The following is a 23,898-nucleotide window of genomic DNA, read 5'->3' on the forward strand; positions in this document are numbered from 1 at the left end:
TGGCTATGCCTGTGATCTCAAAGACTACATTTCCCTGCATGCACTGCTCACATTTCCTGCTCTCAGCTGCCTGAGCAGAGAACTTGTTACCTCCCCTAACTTATGTTAGCCACTCCCACATAACACTGAGCTCCAATCATAGCCCTATACAGCAGGGTGGCCACGAGGAAACAAAATGTAATCTCAGTGCTCAGAGAGAGGGACCCTGGAGTTGAAGCTGCAGTTTTACACTGTAAAATCACTGCCTCCCCCTCCTCCTCTCAATGAAACAGCTTTACAGTGGCACAATCACCTCCCCCCTCCTCTGCCCTGCACTCCTCTCTCCCCAGTGCTCAGTGTGACAGCTCCCTCCCCTCCCCCCTCTCCTCCGTTCTCAGTGTAAAAACATTAGCAAGGAGAGGGGAGAGAACTATGATCTGAATCAGCCGGCATATAGGCAGTGCTGCTCAGCCAATCACTGCAGAACAGAGGGAGGACAGTGTGAATATTCATCAGATGGGAGGGGCTAAGGCCAGCACAGGGAGCTCTCTGCAGCACAGGGGTTTTCTGGGTAATTGTCACGTCACGGCCCCTGGATGCTGCTGATAACAGCCTGAATAGGGGGTCGAAAGTCATGAAAACCTGGAACAGCTGAATTTCCTGTCAGACAGAAGAATGCAGATAAAGCTGGTTTCTAAGCAGCACTGGTAATGGAAGTGATTTACAAACCTGTATAACTTTACCTTCTGCACTAAAAGCTGAACAATTGTTTACTGTGAGACTTGTCCTTTAACTCATTTATGCAGGATGTGTATGTATAACTGGAATAGATTGGAGTAAATTGTGTGTTTCTACTTTCTTTTCTTCTTTACTCTATGTATTATGTCTATGCAAAAAATAAAGAGAATTGCGCAAAAAATAAATAAATAAAAACAGAGTAGGATTCTAGGTTGGACTCAATGGAGTCTTGTTTTTCAACCTTTCAAACTATGTAATTTAAATAGACTTTCCGCTAGGGTGGGGGATATGGAAAAAAAATAGTTTTCTGACCAAAATTGTTCTTCAATTCTGCTCCAATTCCTCAGTGTGAACATACCCTAATACTAAATGTATGAACGCCACTAAATGTAAAGAGTGCTGTCAGAGACCAAGTCCCTTTCTTGCAGCCATCTACCAATAAGGAGGTTTCTTATAGACTGCATGCAAGAGTAGCACATTGCCGATTCCCTCTCTCTACAACACAGCCTTTAGTCTTATGTATAAATATGCATGTACAGGCATTATTGTGACGTCTGATCTTACATATTTCCTTATCCAATTTTCCTATTGAAGAGAGAACAGATCTGAACATGATGCAAAGGAAGTCTTGTGGAAATTAGTTTAATGGAAAAGAATAAAATGTCCTATAGGAAACCACATACTGGTGCAAAAAATAACATTTACTAGGAGTAATCTTAATGTACAATTTGTTATATAGAAAAAAAGCCTCCTAGATTACATTTGATATTTAATGGCCAATTAAGCTCTGAAGCTATACAAATTTTCCACAAACAGCTCTCAAGAAAAAAAAAAATTTCTTTAAGAGGTAAACTAGAAAGGTCTTGTGCTTTTATAAAAAGCATACAGTCATTTCTCTGGTGAAATATGCATTGTTATTGGTGGACCAGTCGTCTACTCACAATGAAGTTATTCTGTTTGTGAGAAAAGCAAAAACAAAAAAAAAAAAAAACAGTCCATGGCTATAGTCACACTTGGCAGATATGCTGTAAATTTCCAATGTGAATTCCACACAGAATACACATACCGTATATACTCGAGTATAAGCAGACCCGAATATAAGCCAATGCCCCCAATTTTACCCCAAAAAGCCTCGACTATAAGCCTAGGGTGGGAAATACATCACCCCCCCCCCTCTTCATCACCGCCTGTCAATCCCTTCATCGGTGGTCTTCAACCTGCGGACCTCCAGATTTTGCAAACCTACAACTCCCAGCATGCTGGGTGTTGTAGTTTTGAAACCTCTGGAGGTCGGCAGGTTGAAGACCACTGCGGGCTTTGTCATCATCCAGACCCCCCCCCCCCTTTGTTTTGTACTCACCTCCCCTCGGCGGGAAGTTAGGGTGAGCTGGTCCGGGCCATCTATGCTGCAGGGACCGTCCGGTGGTGATGGTTAGTCGTTGCGGGCTGTCCATTTTCACCGGCGAAGGGGGGGCCCTCTTCTCCGCGCTTCGGGCCCGGCGAAGAGGCCCCCCCGGTGAAAATGGACAGCCCGCAATGACTAATCCTCCCCACCGGATGGTCCCTGCAGCATAGATGGCACGGACCAGCTCACCCTTCCTTCCCACCGAGGGGAGGCGAGTACAAAACAAAAGGGGGGGGGGGGGGGCTGGATGATGACGAAGGCCGCAGTGGTGTTCAACCTGCGGACCCCCAGAGGTTTCAAAACTACAACACCTAGCATGCTAGGAGTTGTAGTTTTGCAACATCTGGAGGTCCGCAGGTTGAAGACCACTGATGAAGGGATTGACTGGCTGAGAGTTCACTCGAGTATAAGCCGAGGGGGGCGTTTTCAGCACGAATAATCGTGCTGAAAAACTCTGCTTATACCCGAGTATATACGATACATTAATTACAGTACTTTTTGAGGATAGCCTGTGTGTTTCACACCATGCTCTCTTCTGCTGATGTGTCCTGGATTTTGCCCTTGGCATTGCCTACAGTAAAAGCAGCCAAGTTTGCAGGTTACACAAACAAGTTGCTGGCCTTTCCACTATGTACAGGCTTATAGGACCATGTCAGTGACTGCTTGTGAAATCCATTCACATTGCTTTGTAGTGAAACTATCATCTAGTCTTCTGTAAACAATATAAACCCACAGTTATACATAGGCGTCAGCTTTAGAACAAGTCATAAGGGGAATGCCCCCTGAATAAACCCACTGCTTTGTTGGAACCGTCTTATCACCTACAAACAAGGGTCTTTCTAATAACCAGTGCACAACTAAGGGATGTGAAGATTCATTTGTTTGGAGTCAGTTCCTCTATCTTTCCCTTCTTTCCTTTTTGTCTCAATCTGATGTTCTGTTCAGTCACTTCTCCATCTGAATCAGAGCTTGAGCTATTATCTGAGCTATCAGAGTCCTCTTCACTTGAGTCAGAGCTGTTCAGTTCAACTAAGGCCACATTCTAAAAAAAAAAAAGTTCCAATGTTAGATTGATAAGTAGAATCAGTTCCTATCTATATACGCATTTAGTTCTAAATTGCATGTTGTGGCTAAGCTGCAGTTTTGCCACGATTTTGGGATCCATACAGGAGAATTAAGCTACCGTATATACTCGTGTATAAGCCGACCCAAATATCAGCTGAGGCCCCTAATTTTACCCCAAAAACCCAGGAAAAGTTATTGACTCGAGTATAAGCCTAGGGTGGGAAATACATCATCCCCCCATGTAATCATCCAGACCCCCGTCATCAACCCCCCCTTCATCATCACCGCCTGTCAATCCCTTCATCAGTGGTCTTCTGGGTGGGCATGCTGGGTGTTGTAGTTTTGAAACCTCTGGAGGTCTGCAGGTTGAAGACCACTGCGGCCTTCGTCATCATCCATCCCCCCCCCCCTTTTGTTTTGTACTCCCCTCACCTCCATTTTCACCGGGGGGGGCCTCTTCTCCGTGCTTCGGGCCCGGACTAGTGACGTTGCCTTGACGACGACGCACAGGGACGTTGTGCATGAACGTCCCTGTGAGTCGTCGGCAAGGCAACATCACTATTCGGGGGCCGGGCCCGAAGAAGAGGCCCCCCCCCCGGTGAAAGTGGACAGCCCACAACGACTAATCCTCCCCACCGGACGGTCCCTGCAGCATAGAAGGCCTGGACCAGCTCACCCTAACTTCCCGCCGAGGGGAGTACAAAACAAAAGGGGGGGGGGGGGGCTGGATGATGACAAAGGCCGCAGTGGTCTTCAACCTGCGGACCTCCAGAGGTTTCAAAACTACAACACCCAGCATGCCCGGACAGCCATCGGCCATTGCTGGGAGTTGTAGTTTTGCAACATCTGGAGGTCCGCAGGTTGAAGACCACTGATGAAGGGATTGACAGGCGGAGAGTTCACTTGAGTATAAGCCGAGTGGGGCGTTTTCGGCACGAAAAATCGTGCTGAAAAACTGGGCTTATTCTGGAGTATATACGGTATATAACAAACTAGTATGGTCTCTAGTTGGTACAAAGTGCATAAACCTTTACAATGTTCAGGAAAGAATAATAAAAAAAAAAACCTAGCAAATTATTTTTTATATTGACTGGAGAGTTTGTAAAAATCCTATGGACTTTTTATTTTATAAATAATTTATCACCACTTCATGTCTTTGGTGTGACACTTACCATTTCTATTATGTTTTCCTCACCCTCCACATTTTCTATGTCAAACTTCCCATCTGAGGAAGCCTGAATTTCCCTGTTGAGATCCTCATTTGCTTGTGCCATTTGAGGAAGGAAGTTCTGTACTCTATCAAGTACTGTAATGACAAGAAGGTGCAAAAATAATACAAGATGGAGTTAGTATTATTGTATATGACATCACAGCTAGTTTTAATAGCACTTGTTAAAAGTCTGGGCAGAATGAAAAGTATTACTTCTTGGTTCCAAGTCTGTACAGGGCTGGATGCAGGCAGTCCATTACTGTGACCTCTAAACCTTTGCAGCTTTAATAGTTTTAAATTAGATGGACAAAATGTTTATGCAGAAATATCAGGAGGTATTACTTTTCTGAGAGAGTAGTGGATGCATGGAATAGCCTTCCTGCAGAAGTGGTGGCTGCAAATACAGTGAAGGAGTTTAAAGGGGTACTCCAGCTCTAAGACATCTTATCCCCTATCCACCGCAATCTCTCATGCAGCACCCACCTGTCTCAGCTGCTCGAAGCGATGATCGCTCCGTGTCTTAAGCCTCATGACCACGGGGCCGTAGTCTTGTGACATAACGCCCCGCCTCCTCAACGCGAGCCTATGGGAGGGGGTGTGATGTCACAAGGGGGGCGGAGTTGTGACATCACGATACTTTGACCCCGTGGTCGTGAGGCTTCAGATACTGAGCGAACATCGATTCGAGCAGCTGAGACAGGTGGGTGCAGCCTGAGAGATTGTGGGGGGTCCCTAGTGGCTGGACCCCCGCAATCAGACATCTTATCTCCTAACCTTTGGGCCGGAGTATCCCTTTAAGCATGCATGGAGTAGGCATAAAGATATCCTTCAAATAAAATAGGGCCAGGGACTATTGATAGTATTCAGAATATTGGGCAGATTAGTTAGGGAAAATGGTTCTTCTCTGCAGAGACATATACGGCACTTCAGTGACCCCAGGGGTGTGATACATGAACTTTCTTCATGCTATCATCCTCTTTACCAGCCAAAAGGGTATATATGTGGGTCTCTCTTCCTCATAAAAAGGGAGAAATTGAGTTGCATTTCTGATCACCCTCTGGGCCATTTCACTTCAGTTTTAAGATTTTGTAAAAAAGACATGTGCCTGTGAGCATGGGCATGCATAAATTATATCTATTACTTTTATTTGTTGGGACTGTGCATTTTAGGCTATGCCTAGAGCAGACATAGCCAAAAACATGAATGTTATATTATTTTTTTTATTTTTTATTTAATACAACATGTTCTCAACATGTTGGGGCTCCCCCCCCCCCTCTTCTCCGCGCTTCGGGCCCGGAATACAGACGTTGCCTTGACGACAGCCCGGAACGACTATCCCTCCCCACCGGGCAGTCCCTGCAGCACAGATGGCCCGGACCAACTCACCCTAATGTCCCACTGAGCGGAGGTGAGTACAAAACTAAAGGAGGGGGGGGGGGGGGTCTGGATGATGTTGAAGGCCGCAGTGGTCTTCAACCTGCGGACCTCCAGTTGTTTCAAAACTACAACTCCCAGCATGTCCGGGCATGCTGGGAGTTATAGTTTGAAACATCTTGGGGTCCGCAGGTTGAAGACCAGTGAGGGCGGAGAGTTCACTCGAGTATAAGCACGAAAAATCGTGCTGAAAAACTCGACTTATACTCGAGTATATACGGTAAGCAATTAGCGCCTATAAACATTCTCTATGCAGAATGGGGCATCTGCATGACAACATAACATTACCTGGATACACTTCATAATGTATAAGGTACAGGGGCAGTCTGGGTGGCAAAATCAACCTTACAGATTACCTTTAAAATTCGGTTTTGTTTTTTTCTGGACATAAAACAGTGTTCTGGCGCCTCCCTCTGGCATCAAAAGGTTTTATCAGCCTGCCAACACCATAACAGTGCTGCTTATAATATTATAGTCTCCTATGAAGATCAGGTTTCCTTCATTCTACATCATTCACTAAGCTGTTAAAACCATCTATATATAATAGTAGTAAACTATACAAGTAGCACTAACACAAAAGTAAAAATCTACTTACTGCTGCTTCTTGGCAGTCTAACTATTGGAGGACAGGAACTTGGTTTCTTGTTCTGCTTGGAATTTACAAGTAACTTGTTGTACAGCCCTAAAAAGGGACAGAGAATAAGTAATTACGGTACATTACTCAGTATAATAATATGAATTAACAAGATCTTAAATTGAGGACCCAATAGTCCACCAAAATGGTAGTCTGCTTTTACTCCTACCATAGAACAAGGTGCATAATCTTACAAAATGAGAGGTAAAAGTGATATGCTGCATCATGTTCTATTGTGTATTTTATTCACATTACATAATAGGCCATTTACACATTTCCCAAGTGTGTCGGACTGGGTGTGTCAGATCTCAGATGTGTAAGGGGAATGGAAACAACAAGTTGTCAATTTATTTATACATTTTCAAATGGAATGCTGAGTACTAAGAAAAGATGCCATGTCAGGGAAGCAACAGGTTCCCTAAGATTAAGTAAGGTGTATTCCGGGATTTTTTATTTGACTATGCTACAGGGGCTGTAAAGTTAGTGTAGTTCATAATATAGTGTCTGTACCTGTGTGTGATGGGGGTCTCATATCTGTGATTTTTGCCCAAAGGTTTATTTTTAACAACATACAAAATGGCTCATCTCAGGTTTTCCCAGTTTGCAATACGGCTCTAGACATTACATCAGTAGTCAGGTGATGACAGCGAGTCTACCTGCTTCAATGAGTGAAGTGACTGGAAGGGAAATCATTATGCAGTGAATTTTAGTTTTGCAACAGCTGGAGGCACCCTGGTCAGAAAACACTGGTCTATTGACTACAGCAGAGCATGAAAGGCAGCACACTGTGCTTCAATGGGTGGCTACTGGGTTGGAGGGAGAAAAGTGACCTAATTTTATTACAAATCGTATTATGGGATTTGTAGTTTGACGGAGGGATTTCCAACAGGAAACAGCCATTTCACAAAAAGATAGCCACAGCATTATGGTGGACTCACAACATAGCTATTAAAAGGGGTACTCCGGTGGAAAATTTTTTAAATTTATATCAACTGGTGCCACAAAGTTAAACAGATTTGTAAATTACTTCTATTAACCCCTTAATGACCATGGAAGTAAATGTACGTCCTGGTTTGGCGGGACTTCGCACACCAGGACGTACATTTACGTCCTGTGTATGACCGCGAGCATCGGAACGGTGCTCGCGTCATACACGGCAGGTTCCGGCTGCTAGCAGCAGCCGAGGACCCGCCGGTAATGGCCGACATCCGCCATTAACCTCTCAGATGCCGTGATCAATACAGATCACGGCATCTGCGTTAGTGCGGTACTTTGAATGGATGATCGGATCGCCCGCAGCCCTGCTGCGGCGATCCGATCATCCAGCATGGCGGCCGGAGGTCCTCTTACCTGGCTCTGGCCGTCTCCCGGGGTCTTCTGCTCTGGTCTGCGATCATGCACAAAATTAAAATTGTCCGTTTTACCCCATTTTACCCCCAAAAAGCGTATTTTTTTTTTAAAGAAACATATTTGGTATAGCTGCGTGCGTAAATGTCCGAACTATCAAAATATAATGTTAATGATCCCGTATGGTGAATGGCGTAAATATAAAAAATAAGTAATAAAGTCCAAAAATGCTGCTTTTTTTGTCACATTTTATAAAAAAAAAAAATTAAAAATTATCTAAAAGTTTTATATATGCAAATGTGGTAACGATAAAATTTCATATGACGGCGCAAAAATGAGCCCTCATACCGCCCTATATATGTAAAAATGAAAAAAAGTTATAGGTGGTCAAAATAGGGCGATTTTAGATTACTGATTTTGTACAAAAAGTTTTAGATTTTTTTTTTACAAAAATATAAAAGTATCTAGCCATGGGTATCATTTTAATCATATTGACCCACAGAATAAAGAACACAGGTCATTTTTACCGTAAAGTGTGAAAACAAAACCCTCCAAAATGTGCAAAATTGTGGTTTTCATGGAAAAAAATTTTTGGGGGGTTCGCCGTACATTTTATGGTAAAATGAGAGGTTTCATTACAAAGTATAATTGGTCACACAAAAAACAAGCCCTTATATGGGTCTGTACATGGAAATATAAAAAAGAGTTATGGATTTTAGAAGGCGAGGAGGAAAAAATGAAAACTCAAAAATAAAATTGGCCTGGTCCTTAAGGTGAAAATGGGCTTGGTCCTTAACCCCTTAAAGGAGTAGTCCAGTGGTGAAAAACTTATCCCCTATCCTAAGGATAGGGGATAAGTTTGAGATCGCGGGGGGTCCGACCGCTGGGGCCCCCTGCGATCTCTCTGTACGGGGCCCCGGCTCTCCGCCGAGATAGCGGGTGTCGACCCCCGCACGAGGCGGCGGCCGACACGCCCCCTCAATACATCTCTATGGCAGAGCCGGAGATTGCCGAAGGCAGCGCTTCGGCTCTGCCATAGAGTTGTATTGAGGGGGCGTGTCGGCCGCCGCCTCGTGCGGAGGTCGACACGCCCCCTTCCAGCGGGCTGTCGGGCCTCCGTACAGGAGATCGCGGGGGGCCCCAGGGGTCGGACCCCCCGCGATCTGCAACTTATCCCCTATCCTTAGGATAGGGGATAAGTTGCTCACCACTGAATCACCACTGGACTACTCCTTTAAGGACTTTTCACCTTAACCTGTTCAGGACCCATGACGTATGCATACGTCTTCACACCCTGGGTCTTAAGGACCCATGACGTATGCATACGTCATGGCGTTTTCCGGTCTCTGCCGCTCGCCGGGCAGAGATCGGAACTGGATGCCTGCTGAAATGCTTCAGCAGGCATCCAGGGCAAACGCCGAGGGGGGCCATGTAGGCCCCCCATGTCGGCGATCGCCGCAAATCGCAAGGGAAATCGCCCTTGCGATCTGCGGCGATACCGGGCTGATCGGGTCTCTGGGACCCGACCGCCCGGTAATTTCGCATGATCCCGGCTGTCACAGACAGCCAGGACCATGCTGGAGTATCGGAGCGAGGTGGCAAGCCGGTCACCTCCTACGATCCCCTGCGATCTGTCGGTTAGTTAACCGACCAATCGCAGGAGGGGGGGCGGTTACTTCCTCCCGTCCTGCCCGGCCCCTGAAAGTCCGGAGAGGACGGGAGGAAGACCGGAGGACGCGGCGGGGGACGGGGGAGTGCTGGGGACCAGCCCCGGTACTTACCTCGTCCCTGAAGACCCGGATCCAGACGATGAAGACGGCGGCGGCGGCGACAGGTGAGTATATCTTCAGCCGCAGTCGGGCCCTTCACACTAATGCACGTCGCCGTAAAGCGACATGCATTGCTGTAATAGGACCCTGTAAACTACAACTCCCAGCATGCCCAGACAGCCCTTGGCGTCTGGGCATGCTGGGAGTTGCAGTTTTGCAACATCTGGAGGTACACAGTTTGGAGACCACTGTGCCCTTCCAGATGTTGCAAAACTACACATCCTCAGCATGTCCTTACTGTCCAGGCATGCTGGGAGTTGTAGTTCTGTAACATCTGGCCCTTCAGATGTTGCAGAACTACAACTCCCAGCATGCCTGGACAGTTTTGGCATACTGGGAGTTGTAGTTTTGCAACATCTGGAAGGGCACAGATTGGGAACCACTGTATTAGTGGTCTGCAAACTGTAGTCCTCCAGATGTTGCAAAACTACAACTCCAAGCATGCTGGGAGTTGTAGTTCGGCAACATCTGGCTCTAAAGATGTTGCCGAACTACTACTCCCAGCATGCCTGAGAATGTTTGGGAGTTGTGGTTTTGCAACAGCTGGAGGCACACTGGTTGGGAAACATTGTTTCCTAACTCAGTGTTTCCCAACCCGTGTGCCTCCAGCTGTTGCAAAACCACAACTCCCAAACATTCTCAGGCATGCTGGGAGTTGTAGTTTTGCAACAGCTGGAGGCCCCCCCCCTGTGAATGTACAGGGTACATTCACATGGGCAGGGGCTTACAGTGAGTATCGGGCTGCAAGTTTGCGATGCAGCAAATTTTGCGCGGCAGCTCAAACTCGCTGTAATCCCCCGCCCATGTGACTGTACCCTAAAAACACTACACTACACTAACACAAAATAAAATAAAAAGTAAAAAACACTACATATACACATACCCCTACACAGCCCCCCTCCCCAATAAAAATGAAAAACGTCTGGTACGCCACTCTTTCCAAAATGGAGCCTCCAGCTGTTGCAAAACAACAACTCCCAGTATTGCCAGACAGCCGTTGACTGTCCAGGCATGCTGGGAGTTTTACAACAGCTGGAGGCACCCTGTTTGGGAATCACTGGCGTAGAATACCCCTATGTCCACCCCTATGCAAATCCCTAATTCAGGCCTCAAATGCGCATGGCGCTCTCTCACTTCGGAGCCCTGTCGTATTTCAAGGAAACAGTTTAGGGCCACATATGGGGTATCGCCGTACTCGGGAGAAATTGCCTTACAAATCTTGGGGGTCTTTTTCTCCTTTCACCCCTTATGAAAAGGTGAAGTTGGGGTCTACACCAGCATGTTAGTGTAAAAAAAATAAACTTTTTACACTAACATGCTGGTGTTGCCCTATACTTTTCATTTTGACAAGAGGTAAAAGGGGAAAAAAGCCCCACAAAATTTGTAACACAATTTCTCCCGACTACGGAGATACTCCATATGTGGGCACAAAGTGCTCTGGGGGCGCACAACAAGGCCCAGAAGGGAGAGTGCACCATGTACATTTGAGGTGATTTGCACAGGGGTGGCTGATTGTTACAGCGGTTTTGACAAACGCAAAAAAAACAAAACCCCACATGTGACCCCATTTCGGAAACTACACCCCTCACGGAATGTAATGAGGGGTGCAGTGAGAATTTACACCCCACTGGTGTCTGACAGATCTTTGGAACAGTGGGCTGTGCAAATTAAAAATGTTGTACAGACCACTGTTCCAAAGATTTGACAGACACCAGTGGGGGGTAAATGCTCATTTTATGCCTTGTTACGTTCCTCAAGGGGTCTAGTTTCCAAAATAGTATGCCATGTGGGGGTTATTTTGCTGTTCTGGCACCATAGGGGCTTCCTAAATGCGACATGCCCCCGAGCAAAATTTGCTCTCAAAAAGCCAAATATGACTCCTTCTCTTCTGAGCATTGTAGTTCACTCATAGTACACCTCAGGTCAACTTATGGGATACCTCCATACTCAGAATATATGGGGGTTACAATGTTTGGGGGGTATTTTCTGCTATTAACCCTTGCAAAAATGTGAAATTTGGGGGGAAACACATTTTAGTGAAATTTTATTTTTATTTTTTTACATATGCAAAAGTCGTGAAACCCCTGTGGGGTATTAAGGCTCACTTTATTCCTTGTTACATACCTCAAGGGGTCTAGTTTCCAAAATGGTATGCCATGTGGGGGATTTTTGCTGTTCTGGCACCATAGGGGCTTCCTAAATGCAACATGCCTCCCAAAAACCATTTAAAAAAAACGTACTCTCCAAAATCCCCTTGTCGCTCCTTCGCTTCTGAGCCCTCTACTGCGCCCGCCGAACACTTTACATAGACATATGAGGTATGTGCTTACTCGAGAGAAATTGGGCTACAAATATAAGTATACATTTTCTCCTTTTTCCCCTTGTAAAAATTCAAAAATTGGGTCTACAAGAACATGCGAGTGTAAAAAATGGAGATTGTGAATTTTCTCCTTCACTTTGCTGTTATTCCTGTGAAACACCTAAAGGGTTAAAACGCGGACTGAATGTCATTTTGAATACTCTGGGGGGTGCAGTTTTTATAATGGGGTCATTTGTGGGGTATTTCTAATATGAAGACCCTTCAAATCCACTTCAAACCTGAACTGGTCCATGAAAAATTGTGAGTTTGGAAATTTTGTGAAAAATTGGAAAATTGCTGCTGAACTTTGAAGCCCTCTGGTGACTTCCAAAAGTAAAAACACGTAAATTTTATGATGCAAACATAAAGTAGACATATTGTATATGTGAATAAAAAAAAAAAATTATTTGGAATATCCATTTTCCTTACAAGCAGAGAGCTTCAAAGTTAAAAAAATGCAAAATTTTCAAATTTTTCATAAAATGTTGGGATTTTTCACCAAGAAAGGATGCAAGTTACCACAAAATTTTACCACTATGTTAAAGTAGAATATGTCACGAAAAAACAATCTCGGAATCAGAATGATAACTAAAAGCATTCCAGAGTTATTAATGTTTAAAGTGACAGTGCTCAGAATTGCAAAAAATGGCCGGGTCCTGAGGTGTAAAATGGCTGGGTCCTTAAGGGGTTAAGGACTCAGCTGTTTTTTGCACATCTGACCACTGTCACTTTAAACATTAATAATTCTGGAATGCTTTTACTTATTCTAATTCAGAGATTGTTTTTTTGGGACATATTCTACTTTAACATGGTGGTAAAATTTGATGGTAACTTGCATCCTTTCTTGGTGAAAAATCCCAAAATTTGATGAAAAAAAAAGAATGAAAATTTTGCATTTTTCTAACTTTGAAGCTTTCTGCTTGTAAGGAAAATGGATATTCACAATCATTTTTTTTTTGGGTTCACATATACAATATGTCTACTTTATGTTTGCATCATAAAATTGATGAGTTTTTACTTTTGGAAGACACCAGAGGGCTTCAAAGTTCAGCAGCAATTTTCCAAATTTTCAAACTCACTATTTTTCAGGGACCAGTTCAGTTTTGAAGTGGATTTGAAGGGTCTTCATCTTAGAAATACCCCATAAATGACCCCATTTAAACAGGGATGTGGAAATCCTATAGCCCGACGCCCGGGACAAGTAGTTTTGGGCGCCGGGCAGGTGAATTGTTTATAGATTTAGCCCTGTATCGGGCAGGGACAGACAGACTTCCCCCTTATTTTTCTTTAATGCCGGTGTGAGGTGCAGGAGCCGATGGAAGTCTACACCTCACACGGGGGCTCAGAGTGTATGGAGGGGGCGGCGGCCTCCAGCTGACTGCAGAGCCCCCTTATCTCCCCTCCCGGAGGATGGAGGACGCAGCTCATAAGACACAGCAGGGTGAGAGAAAGGACGTAGACAGCTCCGTGCACAGCTCCATCCCCCGCACACAGCTCCCCCCTCCCCCTCCCCCGTCTAGACAGGACCTAATCCACCACGGGGAGGTTGCTTGTTTGCACGGGGAAAACACAGAGCAGGGGGGTGAGGGGGAGGACGGAAATGTCACCTCACACCGGCCGGGACTACAGCTCTGATGTCCACTCATGGCGGCTCAGGTGAGGAGGCCAAGAATACAGGCGACAGGAAGGGTGGTTGTATATGTATGGTGTGAGTGTATGTGTGATGTGTGTATGTAATGTATGATGGGGGGGGGGCAGCGGCAGGTGTATGTATGATGTGTGCATATGTATGGTGTATATCAGTGTTTCCCAACCAGGGTGCCTCCAGCTGTTGCAAAACTACAACTCCCAGCATGCCCTGGGCATGCTGGGAGTTGTAGTTTTGCAACAGCTGGAGGCACCCTGGTTGGGAAACACTGGTGGATATGTATGGTGTGAGTGTATGTGTGTATGATGTCTATGTGTGATGTGTATGTAATGTATGATGTGTGTATAATGTCTAAGTGTGATGTGTGTGTATGTGATGTATGATGTGGGGGTGGGCAGCGGCAGGTGTATGTATGATGTGTGCATATGTATGGTGTGAGTGTATGTGTGTATGATGTCTATGTGTGATGTGTATGTGTGATGTATGATGTGTGTATAATGTCTAAGTATGATGTGTGTGTATGTGATGTATGATGTGGGGTGGGCAGTGGCGGGTGTATGTATGATGTGTGTATATGTATGGTGTGAGTGTATGTGTGTATGTAATGTATGATATGGGGGCAGTGGCGGGTGCATGTATGATATGTGTATGCATGAATGTTTTGTATAGGAGCGGACTGTCACGTCGGGCATTAGGGCAGTTGTGCCATCTAATTTTATTTATTTTTAGTGGCACCCGCACTGAATTGCACCCCCAGAATCCTGCCCCTTCATACTCACCCGACGACCAAGAGCCCCACGGATGCACACAAACACACCCAAACCAAAACTACAACTCCCAGCATGTAGGACCATAACCTAAACTGTAGAACTATAAAGTGTAACATGCTGGGAGTTGTAGTTTTGGTTCGAGTCAGCTGCAGAGCTATAGGCTGCATCAGGGCATGCTGGGTGTTGTAGTTACTAACTGCAATTCCCAGTATTCCTTGACACAGCCTATGGCTCTGCAGCTGACACAAACCAAAACTACAACTCCCAGCATGTTACACAATAACCTTAACTGTACTATACAGTGCAACATGCTGCAACACCCACACAACCATAGGCTGTATCAGGGCATGTTGGGTGTTGTAGTTATCTAGTAACTAAATGCAACTTCCAGCATTTTCTGACACAAAATGCAGCACATAAACAGGAGAAGCAGAACCCCCCCCCTCCCCCCAGTAACACATAAGTCCCTATTGAGACTGAAAAATAGTGATTAAAATATTTTAAAAGGTGCGTATATATGTGAATAAGCCCCTTTCCTAATAAATGTTTCCAATTTTCTTTAAAAATAATGTACAAAAATAAACATAAGTGGTATCGCTGCATGTGGAAATGTCCAGACTATTAAAATATGATGTTAATTAAACCGTACGGTGAACGGTGTAAATGTAAATAATGTCCAGAATTGCTCATTTTTGGTCACTTCATATGAGAATTTTTTTATAAGGTGATCAAAAAGTTACATCTAGACTTATCTGGGCTTGTCTGGGGTGTAAGAGGAGCTACAGCTCTCCCTCCGCTAATATCCTGGCATGCTGCGATCACCTATTAAACCATTAGATCACCGCTGTCAGCAGTGTCTAAAGGATCTTATATCCATCCCTGGTGGTCTAGTGGGAGGGATCAGACTATTTTGGTTGAAATTATTTCATCTACCAGGACAAGTGGATTTTCTTGAGGGACAAGTAGATTGTGTTCCGCTTTATTCCCTTGGACAAGTAGTTTTTTTTTTAAATTTCCACACCCCTGCATTATAAAAACTACATCCCCAAAGTATTCAAAATGACATTCAGTCAGCGTTTTAACCCTTTAGGTGTTTCACAGGAATAGCAGCAAAGTGAAGGAGAAAATTCAAAATCTTTTTTTTTTTTTACACTCGCATGTTCATGTAGACCCAGTTTTTGCAAGCGGTAAAAACGAGAAAATTTTTACTTGTATTTGAAACCCAATTTCTCTCGAGTAAGCACATACCTCATATGTCTATGTAAAGTGTTAGGCGGGCGCAGTAGAGGGCTCAGAAGGGAAGGAGTGACAAATGGTTTTTGGGGAGCATGTCACCTTTAGGAAGCCCCTATGGTGCCAGGACAGCAAAAAAAAAAAAAAAAAAAACACATGGCATACCATTTTGGAAATTAGACCCCTCGGGGAATGTAACAAGGGGTTAAGTGAACCTTAATACCCCACAGGTGTTTCACGACTTTTGCATATGCATATTTTTTTACCTAAAATGCTTGGTTTCCCAAAAATTTAACATTTGCAACCCCTTAAGGTTACATGACGTACTGGAACGTCATGTGTCCACTCCCGATCTATAACGCGGGGCCACGGCGTGGCCCCGCATCATAGCGGGTCGGGCCCCTCCTCTAACAACAGCCGGGACCCGTGGCTAATAGCGCGCGGCATTGATCGCTGTGCCGCGTGCTATTAACCCTTTAGACTTTCAACTTTGAACGCCGCGTCTAAAGTGAAACCGAAAGCATGCCAGCTAGTTCAGTCGGGCTGTTCGGGATAGCCGCGGCGAAATCGCGGCATTCCGAACAGCTTACAGGACAGCGGGAGGGTCCCTACCTGCCTCCTCGCTGTCCGATCGCCGAATGACTGCTCAGTGCCTGAGATCCAGGCATGAGCAGTCAAGCGGCAGAATCATCGATCACTGGTTTCCTATGAGAAACCATTGATCAATGTAAAAGATCAGTGTGTGCAGTGTTATAGGTCCCTATGGGACCTATAACACTGCAAAAAAAAAAAAGTGAAAAAAAAAAGTGAATAAAGATCATTTAACCCCTCCACTATTAAAAGTTTGAATCACCCCCTTTTCCCATTTAAAAAAAAAAAAAAAAAAAAATTAAAACAGTGTAAATAAAAATAAACATGTGGTATCGCCGCGTGTGGAAATGTCCGAATTATAAAAAATATATAGTTAATTAAACCGCACAGTCAATGGCGTGCGCGCAAAAAAATTCCAAAGTCCAACATAGTGCATTTTTGGTCACTTTTTATATAATGAAAAAATGAATAAAAAGCGATCAATAAGTCCGATCAATGCAAAAATGGTACCCTTAAAAACTTCAGATCACAGCGCAAAAAATGAGCCCTCATACCGCCCCATACACGGAAAAATAAAAAAGTTATAGGGGTCAGAAGATGACAATTTTAAACGTATAAATTTTCCTGCATGAAGTTATGATTTTTTCCAGAAGTATGACAAAATCAAACCTATATAAGTAGGGTATCATTTTAATCGTATGGACCTACAGATAAGGTGTCATTTTTACCGAAAAATGTACTACGTAGAAACGGAAGCCCCCAAAAGTTACAAAATGGCATTTTTTTTTCAATTTTGTCTCACAATGATTTTTTTTTCCGTTTCACCGTAGATTTTTGGGCACAATGACTGACGTCATTATAAAGTAGAGTTGGTGGCGCAAAAAATATGCAATCATATGGATTTTTAGGTGCAAAATTGAAAGAGTTATGATTTTTTAAAGGCAAGGAGCAAAAAACGAAAATGCAAAAACGGAAAACCCCCTGGTCCTTAAGGGGTTAAAAAGGGTAATAGCAGAAAATACCCCCCAAAATTTCGAACACAATTTCTCCCGAGTACGGCGATACCCCATATGTGACCCTAAACTGTTGCCTTGAAATACGACAGGGCTCCAAAGTGAGAGCGCCATGTGCATTTGAGGACTTAATTAGGGATTGCATAGGGGTGGACATAGGGGTATTCTACACCAGTGATTCCCAAACAGGGTGCCTCCAGCTGTTGTAAAACTCCCAGCATGCCTGGACAGTCAGTGGCTATCTGGCAATACTGGGAGTAGTTGTTTTGCAACAGCTGGAGGCTCCGTTTTGGAAACAGTGGCATACTAGATGTTTTTCATTTTTATTGGGGAGGGGGGCTGTATAGGGGTATGTGTATATGTAGTGTTTTTTTTACTTTTTATTTTATTGTGTGTTAGTGTAGTGTAGTGTTTTTAGGGTACAGTCACACGGGTGGGGATTCACAGTAGTTTCTCGCCGGCAGTTTGAGCTGCGGCAGAAGATTTGTCGCAGCTCAAACTTGCAGCCGGATAATTACTGTAAACCTCCGCCCTTGTGAGTGTACCCTGTACATTCCCATTGTGGCGGGGGGGGGGGGGGGGGGGGGGACATCCAGCTGTTGCAAAACTACAACTCCCAGCATGTACGGTCTATCAGTGCATGCTGGGGGTTGTAGTTATGCAACAGCTGGAGACACTGGTTTGCTACTTAACTCAGTATGCCTTCGGCTGTTGCAAAACTACAACTCTCCGCAGTCACCGACAGCTGCAACCAGCAGATGCACCACGACAACTCCCAGCATGCATTTTAGCTGATTGTTGTACAACTACAACTCCCAGCTTGCACAATCAGCTAGAGTGCATGCTGGGAGTTGTAGTGGTGCATCTGCTGGTTGCATAACTACAACTCCCAGCATGCCCGTTGGTTGTCGGTGACTGCTGAGAGTTGTAGTTATACAACAGCTGAAGAAAAAATGTGCCTCCAGCTGTTGCAAAACTATAAGTCCCAGCATGCCCATAAGGGAATACTGGGAGTTGTGGTGGTCTGCCTCCTGCTGTTGCACAACTACAGCTCCCAGCATGCCCATTTTGCATGCTGGGAGCTGTTGCTAAGCAACAGCAGGAGGCTGTCACTCAGCTCCAACTTCCGCCGGCACACAGGTCAGTCCCTCGTCGTCGCCGCTCCTGGGGCCCCGATCCCAACAGGGACGCCGGGGATCGGGGTCCCCAGCTGCCGGAGTCAACTTCCCGCACACGTCCTCCGGAAGAGAGGTGGAGCGGGTTGCGGGAGTGACACCCGCAGCAGGTGCCCTGATTGGTCAGCCGGTAAACCGGCCGACGAATCAGGGCAATCGTGAGGTGGCACCAGTGCCACCTCCCCCCTGCTGGCTATGGCTGTTCGAGACTGTCAGAGACGGCCCTGATCAGCCAGTAATTCCGGGTCACTGGAGACTCAATTGACTCGGAATCCGCCGCAGATCGCTGGGCTGAATTGTACATGACCCCCCTGGGCGATATGCCGTGATGCCTGCTGAACGATTTCAGCAGGCATCGTCTCTGCTCCAGCTGGCTGTGGGGGGCTGGGAAAGTTCATGACTTTCTCATACGTCATGAGTCCTTAAGGACTCGGAAATGGAGACGTATGAGAACGTCATGAATCCTTAAGGGGTTAAAAAATATTAATCCTTTCAATTATCAGCTGCTGGAGTTGTTTTCTGTCTGGCAACAGTGCTCTCTGCTGACATCCCTGCTTGTCTCAGGAACTGCACAGAGTAGAAACTGGGCGGTTCCCGAGACACGAGTCATCAGAGAGCACTCTGAAAAGAACAACTCAACTTCAGCAGCTCATAAGTACTGAAAGGATTAAGATTTTTTTAATAGAAGTAATTTACAAATCTGTTTAACTTTCTGGAGCCCAATTGATATATAAAAAAAAAGTTTTCTCCTGGGTAACCCCTTTAATCCTTCCAGTACTTATTAGCTGCTGAATACTACAGAGGAAATTATTTTCTTTTTGGAACAGAGCTCTCTGCTGACATCTCTGTCCATTTTAGGAACTGTCCAGAGCAGCATATGTTTTCTATGGGGATTTTCTCCTGCTCTGGACAGTTCTTAAAATTGACAGAGGTGTCAGCAGAGAGAACTGTGCTCGTGATGTCAGCAGAGAGCTCTGTGTTCCAAAAATAAAAATTGCCTCTGTAGTATTCAGCAGCTAATAAGTACTGGAAGGATTAAGATTACTTCTATTAAACAATTTTCCTCCCTAGTCCAACCACCGCCCCCCCCCCAAAATCCTATCCTCTGGCCAGAGACCGCCGTCGCCCGCTGCTCTCCTCCTGCCTGTCCTGGGGTCCTCCTGAGTCCAACCACCGCCCGCTTCTCTCCCCCTGCCGGTCCTGAGTCCAACCACCGCCACTGCCCCAATGCCTCCTCCATCCCCGATTTTATAATTATCTGTTCCTGGGGTCCGCGCCACTTCTGGCTCCGGCAGCGTCCTGAGCTGTCACTGTGCGCACGTTGTGTTGAGGACGTCACTCGTCATTGCGCAGCGCACAGCAATAGCGCAGGAGGCCGCAGGATCCTGGGAACAGGTAATTATAAGACTGGGATGGGGGAGGGAATGGGGCAGCCGCGGTCACTGGCCGGGGAATTATCGGCAAGGTAATTACCTTGCCGATACAGATAACATCCAAAATCATGAATATCGGTCAAACCAATAATCGGTCAATCCCTAGAAGGAATGGTAGACGGGGGCTCAGAGGCAACGACCGCGGCAGTTGCCTCTGAGCCCCCGTCTACCATTCCTTCCCCTCCATGGAGCCCCGTTTGATGCAGCGATGGACACGGCGAGTGCAGGATTCATCACTTTCATTTACCGCCGTTCCTGAATTTACTTTTCTTTATCCATGCACCACCCATACCATCCTTACTCCTGTATTACTGTTTTCACTAGGGAACTCCCATTGTATGTCATGGACTAACTGATCTATACCAGGTGGAACTGTGCCTCCTTTCTCTCTTTATTATGTAAAGTACACTTTACTTTGTTGTTTACAATGGCATAGTTGACATTTTTATATACCACAAAATTAAATGTAGCAGAAACCGTGAGACAAAAACGCAGTGTGAACACGGCCTTGGATGTTATAGTGGCATGTCTGACAACAGGCTCTTTATAACGCAATAAAGTGATACAGCTTGATCGCGCTGCCCATAACATCCAATCACAGCTCAGCTTTAATATCCTAACAATCTCTGGTAAAGTGAAAGCTGAGCTGTGATTGGCTGTTATGAGTAAAACAGTTTCTGTTCTTAGGCAGATGGTGACGCTACGTCCAGAAGTTCTTACCTCCTGAAGAGCCGACGTCCAGCAACTCTCCGGACCGCACAGGCTCCTTTTTCTGATCCGCTGCCGCCTCCATGTCCGTCTGTTCTACTCTCCAATGAGGAGCACGTGAGAAGGGGCGCTAAAACCGGAAGCCGGCAGCACAGTGATGACGTCACCGGCACTAGCTATTGCCGTGGGCGGAAAGCTGACACTTTAATACATTTCCATTCTCAGAGATGGCTTCACCTATACACACCGTTAGCTGATAGGTCTCAAGTAGAGTTAGTGTATCGGGAAAACGAACTCCGAGGACCTCTGATGGTCAACTGTGTGTACTACACCAGAGTTCCCCAGTCTGTGTCTCTCCAGCTGTTGTGAACTACAACTCCCATCATGGACGGCTGTCAGTGCATTTTGGGGGTCGTGGTTTTGCGACCACTAGTCAATAGTTGGTAAAAGCTGTGTTACACTATCCAAAAAATCCTGTGAGATCATTGTTATTAAGGATCGCTGACCCACATAGCTGCCTACGCAAACCTCAGGGGAAGCAGTTACTTTGTATGGGATAATACGAAACTAGGGTACCGGGCGAATACGGAGGCACAGTGCAGCGAATCATATGCAGTTGCTCTGGGTGACGTGTCACCGGTTACTAGGATACACAAGCCCCGCCCATACGCGTGGATCCCGTCATGTAGAAATGATCCGGTGACGTCACATCACTTTACCACGCCTCCTCCCCGTACGCTTGCGTAGCGGTGAGCCGTCAGTTCGGCTGTCTGGTTACCGGAGGAGCGGCATGACCCGGAGGAATAACGGCAACATGCGGCAGGCACCAAACGAGTTATCTGCGAGGTAATATCCGTGTGGTGTCTATAGCGGGCACTGTACCCTGTGTATGGGCATAGAGCTGTCACCTGCTGACCTGTCACTGCAAGGATGAGGGCGCTGTCCTCCTATGGGTATGAGGTGTATGTGACTGGTGGTGACCATGGCCCTAGAACAGTGTTTCCCAACCAGGGTGCCTCCAGCTGTGGCCAAACTACAAATCCCAGCATGCCCGGACAGCCAAAGGCTGTCCGGGCATGCTGGGAGTTGTAGTTTGGCCACAGCTGGAGGCACCCTGCTTGGGAAACACTGCCCTAGACGTATACATGTGTATCCCAGACCTGTCAGCTATGGGTATGAGGGGAGATAAAGAGTGCCAGTCCTGGTATATGTGATGAGTGTCACTGTGCCCAGCTGGTGGTGACCATGGCCCTGTCCCCAGACATATACATAGGTATGAAGGGAGGTAAAGAGTGCCAGTCCTGGTATATGTGATGAGTGTCACTGTGCCCAGCTGGTGGTGACCATGGCCCTGTCCCCAGACATATACATAGGTATGAAGGGAGGTAAAGAGTGCCAGTCCTGGTATATGTGATGAGTGTCACTGTGCCCAGCTGGTGGTGACCATGGCCCTGTCCCCAGACATATACATAGGTATGAGGGGAGATAAAGAGTGCCAGTCCTGGTATATGTGATGAGTGTCACTGTGCCCAGCTGGTGGTGACCATGGCCCTGTCCCCAGACATATACATAGGTATGAAGGGAGGTAAAGAGTGCCAGTCCTGGTATATGTGATGAGTGTCACTGTGCCCAGCTGGTGGTGACCATGGCCCTGTCCCCAGACATATACATAGGTATGAAGGGAGGTAAAGAGTGCCAGTCCTGGTATATGTGATGAGTGTCACTGTGCCCAGCTGGTGGTGACCATGGCCCTGTCCCCAGACATATACATAGGTATGAAGGGAGGTAAAGAGTGCCAGTCCTGGTATATGTGATGAGTGTCACTGTGCCCAGCTGGTGGTGACCATGGCCCTGTCCCCAGACATATACATAGGTATGAAGGGAGGTAAAGAGTGCCAGTCCTGGTATATGTGATGAGTGTCACTGTGCCCAGCTGGTGGTGACCATGGCCCTGTCCCTAGACATATACATAGGTATGAGGGGAGATAAAGAGTGCCAGTCCTGGTATATGTGATGAGTGTCACTGTGCCCAGCTGGTGGTGACCATGGCCCTGTCCCCAGACATATACATAGGTATGAAGGGAGATAAAGAGTGCCAGTCCTGGTATATGTGATGAGTGTCACTGTGCCCAGCTGGTGGTGATCATGGCCCTGTCCCCAGACATATACATAGGTATGAAGGGAGGTAAAGAGTGCCAGTCCTGGTATATGTGATGAGTGTCACTGTGCCCAGCTGGTGGTGATCATGGCCCTGTCCCCAGACATATACATAGGTATGAAGGGAGATAAAGAGTGCCAGTCCTGGTATATGTGATGAGTGTCACTGTGCCCAGCTGGTGGTGATCATGGCCCTGTCCCCAGACATATACATAGGTATGAAGGGAGATAAAGAGTGCCAGTCCTGGTATATGTGATGAGTGTCACTGTGCCCAGCTGGTGGTGACCATGGCCCTGTCCCCAGACATATACATAGGTATGAAGGGAGGTAAAGAGTGCCAGTCCTGGTATATGTGATGAGTGTCACTGTGCCCAGCTGGTGGTGACCATGGCCCTGTCCCCAGACATATACATAGGTATGAAGGGAGATAAAGAGTGCCAGTCCTGGTATATGTGATGAGTGTCACTGTGCCCAGCTGGTGGTGACCATGGCCCTGTCCCCAGACATATACATAGGTATGAAGGGAGATAAAGAGTGCCAGTCCTGGTATATGTGATGAGTGTCACTGTGCCCAGCTGGTGGTGACCATGGCCCTGTCCCCAGACATATACATAGGTATGAAGGGAGGTAAAGAGTGCCAGTCCTGGTATATGTGATGAGTGTCACTGTGCCCAGCTGGTGGTGACCATGGCCCTGTCCCCAGACATATACATAGGTATGAAGGGAGGTAAAGAGTGCCAGTCCTGGTATATGTGATGAGTGTCACTGTGCCCAGCTGGTGGTGACCATGGCCCTGTCCCCAGACATATACATAGGTATGAGGGGAGATAAAGAGTGCCAGTCCTGGTATATGTGATGAGTGTCACTGTGCCCAGCTGGTGGTGACCATGGCCCTGTCCCCAGACATATACATAGGTATGAAGGGAGGTAAAGAGTGCCAGTCCTGGTATATGTGATGAGTGTCACTGTGCCCAGCTGGTGGTGACCATGGCCCTGTCCCCAGACATATACATAGGTATGAGGGAGATAAAGAGTGCCAGTCCTGGTATATGTGATGAGTGTCACTGTGCCCAGCTGGTGGTGACCATGGCCCTGTCCCCAGACATATACATAGGTATGAAGGGAGGTAAAGAGTGCCAGTCCTGGTATATGTGATGAGTGTCACTGTG

The 23,898-nt window shown here is 46.3% G+C and overlaps 2 protein-coding genes across 7 annotated transcripts in view; one reads left to right on the forward strand and one right to left on the reverse strand.

Annotated features, from left to right (window-relative positions):
• Positions 1-2,404: 2,404 nt before the first annotated feature.
• NOPCHAP1 (NOP protein chaperone 1) lies at positions 2,405-20,719 on the reverse strand. The gene is made up of 4 exons (XM_056574507.1): positions 20,584-20,719; positions 6,427-6,513; positions 4,360-4,493; positions 2,405-3,164 (listed from the first exon to the last, which is right to left on the reverse strand). The coding sequence occupies exons 1-4, from the start codon at positions 20,654-20,656 to the stop codon at positions 2,997-2,999; spliced, it is 462 nt and encodes a 153-aa protein (XP_056430482.1). The 5' UTR covers positions 20,657-20,719; the 3' UTR covers positions 2,405-2,996.
• Positions 20,687-23,898, forward strand: part of SLC41A2 (solute carrier family 41 member 2) — a 112,448-nt gene continuing 109,236 nt past the window's right edge. For 2 of the 6 annotated variants that reach the window (XM_056574501.1, XM_056574506.1), the window contains exon 1: positions 21,280-21,417. The gene's annotated coding sequence lies outside the window, so the exon portion shown is untranslated. The other 4 variants (XM_056574504.1, XM_056574502.1, XM_056574505.1 and 1 more) reach the window with 4 other exon arrangements.

The sequence above is a fragment of the Hyla sarda genome, chromosome 4 (assembly GCF_029499605.1).
Source record: "Hyla sarda isolate aHylSar1 chromosome 4, aHylSar1.hap1, whole genome shotgun sequence".
Classification (NCBI taxonomy): domain Eukaryota; kingdom Metazoa; phylum Chordata; class Amphibia; order Anura; family Hylidae; genus Hyla; species Hyla sarda.